The sequence below is a fragment of the Myotis brandtii genome, unplaced genomic scaffold (assembly GCF_000412655.1).
Source record: "Myotis brandtii unplaced genomic scaffold, ASM41265v1 scaffold196, whole genome shotgun sequence".
NCBI lineage: Eukaryota > Metazoa > Chordata > Mammalia > Chiroptera > Vespertilionidae > Myotis > Myotis brandtii.
Window position 1 is genome coordinate 2,792,501 of NW_005357311.1, and position 14,724 is coordinate 2,807,224.

General features: G+C 40.7%; 1 protein-coding gene across 4 annotated transcripts in view; it reads right to left on the reverse strand.

Annotated features, from left to right (window-relative positions):
* FAM13C (family with sequence similarity 13, member C) overlaps positions 1–14,724 on the reverse strand; it is a 129,241-nt gene that overhangs the window by 53,517 nt on the left and 61,000 nt on the right. For all 4 annotated transcript variants that reach the window (XM_005865105.2, XM_005865107.2, XM_014538712.1 and 1 more), the window contains one exon: positions 3,729–3,792. In XM_005865105.2, the coding sequence (XP_005865167.1) occupies positions 3,729–3,792 (64 nt within the window). The remainder of the gene's footprint in view (positions 1–3,728; positions 3,793–14,724) is intronic.

Below are 14,724 nucleotides of genomic sequence, written 5' to 3' on the forward strand. Positions count from 1 at the left end.
TCAAGTCTAGAATATTTTTCAATCAGGATATAGGAGACACCACAAATAAAATCTCCTGATACCTCAGAGGCAGAGTCTGACAGCTCAGGTCAATGGCAGTTTTTCAGAAACCAACTCCTACAGCATAGTCCCAAAGATACCAAAACTCATCAAATAGAGACACAAGTTCTATTAAGGTACCCAAGGTCAAAAACTGGGAGCTTGAGACTAGCAGAAGAAACATGAGACTGGCAGAAATCAAATCTATACATAAGCCAAGTAAAAACAAGAAGTGAGTTTTTTAGTTCACTGGGGAAATATGGGGGACACAGACAAAGTCAGATGCTCATATGTAGATATGCTACACCATGAATCAACCTTAGTGGGTATAGGAGACCTTGGGGTTAATCAATCTTAGTGGGTATAGGAGACCTCTGGAACCAAACTAAGCTGAGCTCTATCTATTATTCAGAAGGTAGAAGTGAAATACAGAGTGAAATTTTGGGAAAATATAAGGCACATATGTAGGATTTCAAATCATTATTATTTAGGGTCTGGAAAATATTTTGGGACCATGCTTCATGAGAGGCTCAAGAAACTCTTTTGGCTTTAGACTTGCAAGTTGGAGCGGAGAGGAGAGCAAATATGGAACTGGTGGGTTGCTTTTAGAGAAATGGAAGTCTGTGGGTGGGAGTAAAGAAATAAAGAACAATGAAGAGAGCTAACATAAAAAATAATTCTACCTTACATTTCCATTTAGAGATGGAAGGAATACTCCAATAAAAAGTCAGCTGTGCAAGGAGACCAAGAAACAGTTAATGAAAAAAAAACAAAAAACTACAATCAGTAACAACTGATCATAACTGTCAAAAATTGGAAACAACCATACAAGGGGTTACAACAAGGAGAACAAAAGCTAAAAGTACATGCCAAACACTTACAATTCTCACAAACTTAATACTGAGTAAATGAAACCAGACACAAAAGAGTACACAGAGTCTGTTTCTAAAAAGCTCAAAAATAAACAAAACAAACCTATGTCAGTGGGAAGAGCAGTTATCCTGATAGGAGAGTAGTGAATGGAAGGAACTACAAAGGGCTGTCTGGGATGCTAATACAGTGGGGCCTTGACTTACGAGTTTAATTCATTCCGTGACGGAGCTCGTAACTCAAATTACTCGTATGTCAAATCATAAAGTGAACTAGTGAGAAACGTGATGCTGGGCTGATGTGGCGTTCACTGTGACGTTCACTGCGCCAACTAGCGGTGGGGTATCTGAAGCTGGCCCGTAACCCGAATTTTAGCTCGCAACTCAAAGCAAAAAATTGGCCGAGAGAAGGCTCGTATCTCGAAAAACTCCTTAGTCGGGACACTCGTAAGTCAAGGCCCCACTGTATGTTCTATTTCTTGATCTAGGGCAGTGATGGCGAACCTTTTGAGCTCGGCATGTCAGCATTTTGAAAAACCTTAACTTAACTCTGGTGCTGTGTCACATATAGAAATTTTTTGATATTTGCTACCATAGTAAAACAAAGACTTATATTTTTGATATTTATTTTATATATTTAAATGCCATTTAACAAAGAAAAATCAACCAAAAAAATGAGTTTGCATGTCACCTCTGACATGCGTGTCATAGGTTCGCCATCACTGATCTAGGGACTTGTTATGTACTTTGTGAGAATTCATCCAGCTGTGACTTACAGTATACACACTTCTATGTCTTTTCTATTTCCATTAAAAATATTAAAGCATGTTTCCCACCTGTATCCTTTAGGACTCGGTTGCCTAAAGAAATGTTATTATGGGGCTCTTTCATAAAAGAACCGTAAGTTTGGGAAATGGTAGGAAAGATGCAGTTAAATATATTTCTACTGTATAGGAGGTCTCCATCAATAAGTCTGAATACATGGTCTGGACCAGGGGTGGGCAAACTTTTTGACTCGAGGGCCACAATGGGTTCTTAAACTGGACCGGAGGGCCGGAACAAAAGCATGGATGGAGTGTTTGTGTGAACTAATATAAATTCAAAGTAAACATCATTACATAAAAGGGTACGGTCTTTTTTTTTTTTTTTAGTTTTATTCATTTCAAACGGGCCGGCGGGCCATAGTTTGCCCACGGCTAGTCTGGGCCCACTCATGATGCCTTCCACAAGCTTTTCTAAGGTATCCTCCTGTCCCCAAATTTCAGTCACAACAGAAACTTCATGAAAAGATGAGGGCCTGCACACACAATTTACCCCGATTGGAACAAAGCCACTCTGAGCACACACTCACTGTTATCGATCTGTCTGGATCAGCATCACCCCTTTTCCATGGAAGAGTGCACATTTAAAACATGGCACTGACTGCTCCTTTGGCTGCATGTCTCCATTTAGCATTCTTGTACCCATGGAATGCCAGAGCAATGAGCTGGCACATACCATGTAATTTGCAAATACAATAGTGAAGCAATACAGAAAAGCCTATTTTCAAATAGCGCTTTTTGCAATTATCAAGTGATCTCATGGGTTTCCAGCTCACAAACCAGTTTCTCCCAAATAATGGGAACCTATCACAAGTTGACTCTTACAACCACCTCATTTTTCTAGTCATTTGTGTCAAAGCAAAGCATCATTTCTTTACAACCAGCACTTTGCTTGTTCACAGTGGGGCAAAAAGCTGTGTTCACTGATTCAGATTCTTGCCTCTTTTCTCTTAAATTCTTAAATTCTTTCCCACTATTGCTACCATGAATGAGATTGTGGAATTTGAAGGCTGTCTCCAGGCACAAAGAAATAACAAGCAGTGTTCTGTATTGTTATCTTTAGGAGATTTCCACAACTTTAGTAATTTATTTAACTTGATTCAATCAGGCAGCTGGTTTACCTTTAGCTATTCATTTCAGCTAAGTTCTATAGTTTAAAAATATCACGTAAAGTCAGTCCATTACTTTTTTCCTCTTTGGAAGGGGAAGAGAGATGCATCTTTAAATGACAAATAAAAAATTTGCCTGAAGCCCATCATTTCTCTTCCTGGCATCTGAACATCAAGTCTTTTCATTATTTTTGTTATGATCCTAATCAGATATACCACCCACTGCTCCTTAATTATACAATGAGGACAAGAACAACTAGGCAGTATTACACACCAATGTCCTAAGCCAAGGCATTCATAACAGAGATCCCACTTTTAATACACTGATTTCCAACAGAAGAATTAAATTATACATTTCAAAGAAAATCTAGAACAAGCTTATTAACACTGCGATGTCCAGTTTGGTGGGAAACCATTTGGGTTGGAAAAGATGGCTTCATTGTCTCAAAACACACTAAGGCCGTGTTGCAAGCACCACACTAACTCATGTTCCATGGATAAATAGCAAGCATGATTATATTTGAGACCGCAAAAGCTGTTAGAATAAAGAGAGATATGAAATCAAATTAAGAGAAAAATTTTACAAATGTAATTGTCAGAGCCATGGCTATCCAATCCTGAAGCAAAGTTGAAAAGAGTGTAATGAAATGTCTGCTGGACTTGGTTCAGATCCAAGACATAGTGAGCAGCCCTACAAATAATATTTTAAATGTGTCTGCTCCAGAGCAAGGAATAACATTACCCAAAGAAGGACAAAGGAAACGAGTTCACTTAAGAGCAAAAATACTTAAAAGTTTTTATCAGAGAGAATTCCTAGGCTTAGGAAAAAGAGTAAGAGCTTTCATAATTGGCTAATTCATATTTCTGCAACCAACAATGATTGCACCTACCTCATTTAAGTCCCGCTGAGTTTCAAAAGCATCCTTTGGCAAAATGGCAGCCCTCTGGTCTATTCTATAAAATACAAGGAAGAATTATTTCAATTTAAAAGAAACCTTTCAACAGGGCACATTTAAAGTTGGCGGCTACAGATCTGTCATACCCGTTAGAAATCTTCAGTGGTACCCCACTGCCCATAGAAAAAATTCCAGACTCCTTATAATGGTCTGCAACACATTACAGTGTTTGAATCCTGCCAGCCTCCCTGGCTCCACCTCCTATCATGCTCATCCTTGTCCCCTATACTCCAGCCTCTCTGGCCTCCTGTTTCTTTAACACATAACGCTGGTTCCCTGTTCAAACCTTCACCCTTGCTGTCCCAGAAGGCTCTTCCCGCAGATCTTCATAGAGCAGTGGTTCTCAACCTTGGCTGCACATTAGAATCACCTGGGAATCTTTTTAAAATCCTGATTTCTGGGCCTCAACCTCCAGAAATTCTGTTTCTTTGTTACTAATGTTGTGGCCCCACCCCATAACAAAAAAACCGAATTTCCAGTGGATGAGGCCCAGAAATCAGGATTTTAAAAAGATTCCCAGGTGATTCTAATGTGCAGCCAAAGTTGAGAACCACTGTCATAGAGGGACTCTTCTCAGCATGGAATGTGATCTGATACAGTTGTTACAAAATGACACATTTTGTTCACTGCAAACAGCTTTTGGAAATTTCGGCCTCTCAGCTATCACAATAAATGATATAGCAATTGCTGGGTAATATGGTGAAGCTGGCTTTTGCCACTACAGAGTTAACAATAGAAGAAAAAGAACTTGAAACAGGCAAATCTACTCTATTGTTTTTGTGGGATTTTTTTTGTTTGTTTGGGTTTTGGGTTCTTTTTTTAGTTTAAAAATAAAACACCAAACTCCGCAACTGGTAGATGCTCAACTCCAACTCATGATTCATCAAATACTATGGTCCAATGGCATCTATTATATAACATTCAAGTTTTTCTGCAGCAGTTTGCAGACTATTATATAATAACCTTAGTAAATGACAGTTATTATCCACATTAAAAAGTCTGCTATCTTAATGAATGAAAGATTTACTCAGTGTTAAGTCATTTATAAAAAGATTTATTTGGGGACATAATTATTTACAGTTGTTGTTGTTCTGCCTGAAGAAAGCATACATGTCCTCTAAATAATTTCTAAAAGTCAGGATGCACATTTAGAAATGCCACGAGCTTCACCTTGAAATAGTCTTAAGAATGCAGGGTTCTTTCAGTCCACAGGCATTGCTAACTGTGCAAACAATTTATTTCTAATGAGAAAGGTAAAGAGATGGTCAAACAAAATTGTAAAGGTCATGCTGATGTCTCCCATGTCTGCACAAGCCAGTACGTCCCTCCCGAGTGTGGTAGAAGGCTAAGGGTTCCAACCAGGAGCTCGGAGAGACAGTGATCAAGTGAGAAAAGTGAGGACGTAAGGAAGAAGACCACTGGCACACCCATCCTATGCCCATCAAGTCTCTGAGCCACAAACACAGTGATTTCAGGGCTTCAGAAAATACAAAGCAGTCTTTCCTGAAAAATGGGAGAAACTCTCCTAGGGATAGGGATTAACTTATTCTACCCTGTAATATCTAAAACGCTGCATGGCCCATAATTTCTTTGTAATTTACAGTGGTTCTCAAATTGTGTTTCTATAAATTATGGTAGCACCAGAAAAATGAAGTGTTGTTCTTTAATGAAAACAATATTTGTTTTTTTTAAATTTATTTTTATGGTTTTCAGAGAGGAGGGAGAGGGAGATGGAAACATCAATGATGAAAACCATCAATCAGCTGCCTCCTGCACACCCCACACTGGGGATGGAGCCCGCAACCTGGGCATATGCCCTGACCAGGAATCGAATGGTGACTTCCTGGTTCATAGGTTGATGCTCAACCACTGAGTCATGCTGGCTGGGCAATATTTATGTTTTCAAGCAGAAATTTCTCTAGGTCTTTGGTGCCAACAGATGGTAAAATAAATGCACAAATAGTGAACATTAATGGGAGAAAGCAGATATAGACTTGGTTTTAAAAATATAGTATGGCTTGGCCAGAGTGGTTCAGTTAGTTTTGCATCATCCTGTGCAATGAAAGGTTGCCGGTTTGATTCCTGATCAAGACACATACCTGGGTTGCTGGTAACGGATTGATGTTTCTCTCTCTCAGATCAATGTTTTTTCTCTCACTCTCTATTTCTCTTGCTTCCCCTCTCTAAGCATGTCCTTGGATGAAGCTTAAAAATAAATAAAATTAAAATATACTATTCATTGTTGAGATGCACAGACTAGCCTACAAGTAATATACTCACATGATCTTCCAAAAAAATTCTCATAACCTCCAGATCAAGCTTGAGAATTGTGGTCTAAGTATAAAAGGTGCTTTAATTTATTAATCATTGGAGTATCTCCTAAGTGCCTGGTACATTGTTGAGGACTAATAATCGGTAAGCTGCATTTATGCCTTAGGAGTCTTACGATTAGTGGAATCTTAAGCAGAGCACAAAACTAACATTCAGCCTTGATGCTATTTCAGTAAATCAGGGATCAGCACATAGGAGCTGGTGTTTGAATGGTGGAGAGGAACTGAAGAGGTAGAGACAGGTCAGAGATAAATTTCCAAAGATAAAATAATCAAGACATCCTGGGTGTGGATTCAAACTATAAAGTACAAGAAACTGAGTAATCAAAATTATTCCAAAGTCTTGAGCCTGTGTGACAAGACAAATGACATGTGGTTTCCCTAATGGAGATATGAAAGCATGTAATTTTGGTGAGGAGCAGGCATAAAGACAGGTAATTCATGAGTTTATATTTAGATATTCAAAGCTTGAGGTGAGGCTAAAATAGGGAATTGAAAATACCTAACCAAGGCTCACCCTAGGATGGGGCGCTCTACAGTGTGTTGAGCAGAGTGAGAGTGGTGACCGTCACAGCGATGAGCAATCACAGGTTCTACATCGGTTTTTCCCTATTGTGTGGCCAGAGCTCAGCATCGTGACTGCCACATGGTCTTTCGGATGGATGGATGGATAAATGAAGAAACAGAAGAACCAGATCTCAGAATGACTTCTCCATCTACCACTTAGGAGGGATGTGTACCCACGGGCAAGATATTAACATCTCTAAGCCTCATTTTCCTCATCTGTAAAGTGAAAATAATAACAACTACTCATGGGGCAATTCATCGTGGGAAGGACAGTTCATGAATAATGTTTGTTACCACTGTTAGCTACATTAAAGTAACACGTGCATTCTACAATCATATAGAAAATACCATAATAATGATAAGTATACATTTTATTAGTAACCGTAATGGAAGCCTATGAATGAATACACTGAAAGAGATAAAAGCTGGGACATCCTTCCTCAGGACCACTAACCAGGTTTCTGAAAGTGGCCAGTTATGGGACAGAAGAAAGAAGAGCCATGAAGAAAATGGACACATCACTAAGGAGGTAAAAAGCTAAACAGGATGGCACTCTAAATGCTGAAGAGAAAGAAGTTACGGGAAAGAAGAGTGTCAAGAAGAACCGAACAATTCACCAGCCCTCACCAAGCCAGGCTGGGACTGCCAGGCAGTTTACCTATCTTATTTTGTTTCATCCTCATGGTAACTATATGAGATTAGGCTTATAATACCCCTAACTCTGTGCCAGGTACCACTGAAGGTGTCGGGAATAAAACAGCGAATAAAAAAAAAGTTTCTATCCTCATGGAATGTATATTCTTGTAGAAGGAGAAAGAACCCCAAAAAATAAACCAGTGATCTTTGGTGCACCAGATGCTAATGTGGAGAAAAAGAAGGAAAGACAAGTAGAACAGCACGCACAGAAGGACTGTCCAAGCTCACATGCTAGAAAATCTCCATGTAGAAATAAGAGAGTATGGAAAAGACAAAGGTCATGGCAGAAGAGGAAACAGAAACAAAAGCTTCTCACTGGAGAAGTTCAGCAACAACAAGCGAACTGAAACAGTAGCTAGGTATCTCAAATTCCTTTCTTTTAAGATCTTTAAAGATACTGCCTGGGCCATTTACAATCCTGGCTAGAAGCTGGCCTCAGCTCAAAACTGGATCACAGTGTTTCAACTCCCTCCAATTCTCTTTCCTCCCTTTGCCCAAAACAACGAAAATAGATCAAATACATCTCTATCAAATGCATGCTTCTGGAGAGGGCTATGGTGAATAGGGCAGTCAGAGGTCTCTGCCAACTTCAATACATCCAACGAAAATAGATCAAATATGTCTCTATCAAATGCATGCTTCTGGAGAGGGCAATGGTGAGTAGGGCAGTCAGAGGTCTCTGCCAACTTCAATACATCCCTGCACCCAGCCCAAAGTCCGGCAATGGGAAATGCAGCGTGGACTCCTCAGAGCCCAATTATGGCTCTCCGTACTGATCAGAATGCAATGCCTTCAAACAACTCCACCATCACCACCATTATTGTTATCACCACCATTATCACCCCACCATCACTATCCCCATCACCACCCCACTGCTGTCCCACTGTGCCACCACATCACTGCTGCCAGCACCATGATGTAATTCAAAATAAAAGCACTTCTCAGCAGAGAAACACAAAACTGAATTGTTTGCTGATATTAAAAGAGCTTCTTGCTGGATTCTGTGACTGCAAAGTTATGGCTAGCTGATTGAGGTGCAACTTTTCTAAAAACCTTCGGTGTTCCCACATTGCTAGAGCCCTAAAGCATGTGCTGAGCCAGCCTGCAGGGTCAGCCTGCAGTGGCCTTCCCCCAGGAGGTGGACTGGAATTCAAAATAGCACAACGCACAAAGCATGGAAACATTTTTCTTGGCCTAAGAATAATGTCAAACCACAGATGTGATAATTTGTGAAGAAGCAGTATTCAGCATAGGATTTTTGATTTATAGCAACATTTCAACTATCCATAATTAAGTCGGCAGATGAGAGTGTTCCCTAAGTCGGTGAAAGGCTTCCCCAACTGCTTGTGGAAGACATCTGAGTTATCTAACACTTTCCTCTCCCTCAAACCCAAGAGTCAATTTATTACCAAGTCCTTTAATTTCTTATCCCAAATAACCTTTGCATCTGTCCTCTCCCCACCACCTTAGGCCAAGCCACCATCATCTATCCTCTGGACTGCCTCCCTGTGTCTCCCTACTTCTCTACCCTCCCCACATCATCCCATACAACAACCATGCCACTACCTTTCTGTACTGCACTTACAATAAAGACTAAAATTCTTAAAGTAAATGATGACATCCTGAAGGTTTAGCATTTGTTCACATCTTCAACCTCAGTTCCCATCAGTCTCCCTCTCTGTGCTCCCGCTACACTGCATTCCTTCAGTTCTGTGGACACACCGTGCCCCTTTCCACCTCAGGCCTTTGTATATGCTCGTCCTGTGCCCTCAATGCTCTCCCCTCTCCACTTTCCCTCCTAATGACCCCATTCATCCCTTAGATACCTATCAGCCAACCAGGTTTCCCTTTTATATGTCTTACTGTATTCTGATCCTCTACATCTGCTGTGTGCCATGTCTTAGTCTCTAAATATGTATTTGTATAATCGTTTATTTGACTTGTCTCGTATGAGTCTTGCTTAACATTTATTCTAGGGCTAATCCTTGTATCTGGCACATAGTAGGAACTCACATGTGGGCAGCTACCAATTCTGATATATGCCTGAATATGTACAATGATCATGATAAAACTCATGCTCCCTCCTCCAAGTGTAGCATGCCAACAGGACTGACAGGAGGGATGGCTCTCATTCCTACAAGTAGATGCATTTCTTCCACAAGGAGACCTGCTGAGGATTACCAAGTGTCTTTCCAACCCACACTTAGAAAACCTGGGCAGAAAGAGTAAGAGGAGAGTATCCAACTCACTTTTCAGCGTGCGTCATAGAGTCAGAACCTGAAAGCCAGACAGTGCCTCCCGTGAACCACATTATAAGAGTTCTAGATAATCTACTATCGTAAATTGAGCCTCTATATTAGAAAGTCTGCATTAGAAAGCAACACAGGAAACACTAATGTATACCCGGATGACTGTCAGGAGGCTGTATGACTATGGTTTCCTGAAACTCTTTTGAAAACAAAAGGTATATCCCAAGAGGACAACCCTCTGAGCAAAACATTCTTTATGAACAAACAATAGCTCTATATGCAGACACAGACAAGAGGCCAATTAATTCCAGTAATATTATTAGTAACAATAACAATCCTCAATGCCAGTAAATATAAAGTTTATTTCTCTAGAGAGTTTAAGCTGTATTAAAGGCATTCTTTTACTGGTTTTCCCCCAAATTTCTATGCTAAAGGAATGAGATTAAATATTGGGCAGCCAGCTTCAAAAATAAAGAAACCAAGGCACAGAGTTTAAAATAACTCTCAAAGAGACCACTAGCAGAAAACAGAACTAGAAGTCAATAAATGTTCACGAACTGACTTTCCAACTCAATGCATGTACTTGTACAGGTCAATGAACTCCCTTAGAGGGGACTTGGGTGTCTTGGCCAGAGGCAGAACACTGATCCTTAATACAAGCCCTCCCAGTAGCTAGAGCCCAAGCCCCACCGTCACCTCCCACCTTATACTTCTCTGAAGATTAGAATCAACCTGTTTTATTAAAAACAGATTCCTAGGCCCCACACTCACTGAAACAGTTTCCAGAGGAGTAGTCTGGTAACATATATTTAACAAGCGTCCCAGGAGATTCCTAATTGGGAAATATTAGCCCAAAGGTCTAGGTCACTGATGGCGAACCTATGATACGCGTGTCAGAGGTGACACGCGAACTCATTTTTTTGGTTGATTTTTCTTTGTTAAATGGCATTTAAATATATAAAATAAATATCAAAAATATAAATCTTTGTTTTACTATGGTTTCAAATATCAAAAAATTTCTATATGTGACAGGGCACCAGAGTTAAGTTAGGGTTTTTCAAAATGCTGACACGCCGAGCTCAAAAGGTTCGCCATCACTGGTCTAGGTACAACAACCTGGGAAGGGACCAATGGCTAAAAAACACAGGTGAGGGACTTCTGTGAGGACAGAGTAACCTGGGTGTTTCTGGCCTGGCCTTTCAGGGGACACATTTCAGAAGAGGAAAGTGCTGTGTCCTTGGGGACACTATGAGAAACTCCAAACACAAAGCAGCCCAGCTGCATTGAAATAAATACCACTCCTCACCTTGGTGGGCTGGGAACGGAGCCCAGAAACAGTCAGAACCACTCCAATGCCCAGAGGATGGGTGAGCTAGTGCGTCAGACAACGAGGCCAGCGTCAGAATCGGCAGAGGGAAGGAGGAGGAGGAGACATATGTATAGTTCAAAATACCCCGTGAACCAGGAAGGCAGAGTTTGGGAAGGGATGTCAAGGACAGAGAATTCAGTGGGAGCTGAGATCCTAATAATACTTTTTGATCAATAATAATGATAGCAGCACCTGGCCTGCTAAGCAGGAAATAAAAGCACTTTGCTCATATCATCTCATTTACTGCATTCATTTAATAAGTGATTATTAGACACCTGCTCCCTGTGCCAGGCAGGGCTGAGCCCAGGAGGCCCAGTGGTCGTAGCAGGTGCTGCAGCTCTGCGGACAATTCTGCTCACTCACATTATCCCTCTCAAGCACCTGCCAAGTCTCTTCACTTTCAACCTCAAGGATTTTGTGAGGCAGAGCTGGCTCCCTCCACCAGGAAGTGTGGGAGAGCTACCTCCCCCAGGGGCAACAGAAGGAGGAATGTATGGATAAACACTGCAGCCCCCAATTTTCAGAGGGATACATCTGAGAACTTTCTACAAAGTTCCTGAGAGAGGCCTCAGAGCACTAATTCCAGTCACCGGAAGTGTTCAGTTACACACCTGCTGTCAGCTCTTCCTCCTCCTGTGTTCCTGCTTGAGTGTTCAGTTACCTGCTGTCAGCTCTTCCTCCTCCTGTGTTCCTGCTTCCTGGGGTCACCTCCCTGTACCCAAGGCCTCCTATGAGGCTCTATTGTCTGTAAGAAAGTGAGCAATGTAACTAAGTAGACATAATCCCTGTCTCTCCGGAGTTTACAGTCAGGGACAGAGAAAAAAATAACACACAAATGAAGAATTAGTTCAGGTGCAGTTGCAGCGATAACACAAATGAAGAATTGGTTCAGGTGCAGACACAGTGGAGGGTATAAGGGTTCACAAGTAATTGGGGGGGGTGGCTAACTTGATTGACATGAATATTTGATGAATATTAAAGACTTATGGCACTGGGCACTGTGATATTGCATCTGACACTCGGCCTCCCAACACTAACTTTTAAAGTCATAAATCAGGATAGCTCAACAAACAAGAGAACTTTAAAAAAGCACAGAGGACTTGGGTAGGCATTAATATTAAGCCTAAATGCTATGTGTTCCTCGTAAAAGTTTTCCTTCTTTCCCAAAAGGGAAAAGTCATGAGTCATCTATCTTCACCTGTCACATTCCTGCCTCCTTCATTGCCACCATCTCCTCCCACAAGGGGGATGCTTTCGCCTGCAAGATGTCTCCCCACAACACACGATACTTAAAGTGGTCTTTTAAATATGTAATCTGAGCATGCCATTCCCATTAAAACCTCCAATGGCTTCTCTTTGAACTTAAAATCCGAAATCCACACCCTGGCTACCAGGCCCTGTGCAGCCCGGCCACTGCTGACCTTTCTGACACACATTCTCTCCACAGTGCAGTATACTCCAGCCTGACAGACCTTGGTCTGTGTCCTGAACAAGCAGCACCTCTGTGCCTGCTATTCCCAGAGCACATATGTCAGGATTCCCATTATTATTTATTTAGAAGCAAACAACAAGTGCTATACATGCTTCAACACAAAGCTGTCCTTACTAATATGGTCTTGGCACAAGATCAATAAAACCGGGGTCAGTGTCTATCTGAGGGGCAAGGGAGGATTAATGATCAGAGAGGCAAATCCACAGAATAAAACACTCAAACAAAGAAGAGGTATCTAGGACAGAAGTTCTGGTTTTAAGCATCATCTGACCCTATAAAAGTCACCTTTAATATTTGCTTTCTGATCCCAACTGATTCAAACCATAAAAGCCACAGGTACCACTGAAAATGCCTTGTTTCCTTCAGATAACAAAAATTAAAAATAAACCCATTCTCTCCTAACACTCCTGTTTACCTCAAATTGAGATAATAGTTCAAAAAACAAAAACCCAGAAAATAAAATTACATCATATGATTACAGAGATTTTAACAAATATATTAGGGTTCCATAGCCTGAATAGTATACTATTTTTTTACTGCTAAATAATTTCTTAATTTACAAACTTAATATGGGCTCAATGGGGGAAATTTTGGAAATCAAAAAGAATCTTTTTAAATCACCCACTGTCATCCCACCTGAAAGTTAACCACCAATAAAATGTTGATTTGTGTCTCTCCAATATATGTTTCTGTACATAATTATATAGTAAGCAAAAATAGAATCACAACCACCAATAAAATGTTGATTTGTGTCTCTGTACATAATTATATAGTAAGCAAAAATAGAATCACACCCCAGCTGGGTGGCTCAGTTGGTTGGAGTGTCATCTCATGCACCAAAAGGTTGTGGGTTCAATTCCTGGTCATGGTACATATAGGGACAGCCGATGGATGTGTTCCCTTCCCCTCTCCTCCTCTCCCCTTCCCTCTCCCATTCTCTCCATCTCTCCTCTCCTCTTCCTCTCCCCCTAAAGTCAATAAAAATATCCTCAGATTAGGATTATTTTTAAAAAATGGAATCAAATACCATAATGTAACTACATTTTTCCCCATGTATAAATAGATCATGAACATGTACCTATGTTAATACTCTCCTAACACATAATTTTAGTAATCCATCATGCAGACTGGCATTTCTCAAGGGGGGGGGGGTACACCCCTAGAAATTTAGAAAATTTGGAGACTATCTGTGATTGGCTCAGAGGCTGAGGGTGCCTGCTAGCATCTGGTAGACTAGAGCCAAAGCTGCCAGACCCCTAAGATATGTGGGGCAGTCCCACACAACAAGGAATTGCTCCACATCCCACATGACTTCCAAGTATCCTCTGGGAATGTTAGAACCAGAGGCACTTTAGCCTCAGCACAGTCTGAACCAGAAAACTATGAGGGCTGGTAGATGAAATAGAAATATCTAGAATACACAAGAAGAGAGGAGGGAATTGGAATGACTCATCTCAAAGGTTCCATCCTGAGCCACTATCCTATGGTTTCACCACATACAGAACTCCAGACACGATTTTCTACCTAGTTCTCTCAAAGTTATCAATTATCCATTATATTCCTATCTTCTTCCATGGTCAAATAACTGGGAAATTTATATCCTAAGTTTTGTGTTGGTAAACATCAATTACAATGCCTAGACAGCTTTTCCCCTTAAGCACAAACCAAAAAAACTATTATGAATGTACTGAAAAATATTTTTAGACAATCGACATAGTGGCAGAGTAGGTGGAAGTTATACTCACCTGCTCCCAGGACTAAACCAGAATTACAAGTAAATTATAGAACAATCAACATAAAGTATCAAAAGAAGACTAGCTGAACAGAAGTCTTATAACAAGGATTTATAGAATAAGTCACATTGAGATTGGTAGGAAGGGTACAGACATGCAATGGGCTGACCCCACATTGACATGCATCAGTTGAAAATCTGGAGGGATCTCAGTTGCAAAGGTCCCCTCTAAGGAGCAAGAGGCCTCAATTCTATGCCATCACCCCAGCCCACAGTATCAGTCAGGAAGAGGAGCTCATATTATCTGGCTGTAAAAATCAGCTGAGATTTCATCCACCATGGACATGGGAATCTGCTAGAAATACAGGCACCCTCTTTTTTTTCTCCCTACTTTTTTTTTTTCAACTCTAGAGAGAAAACAGCACTTTTTATTTATTTAGAGCAGGTAAGCCATTCTTTGTTTGTTTTTCTCCCATTAACCTCTCCCCGGCCACC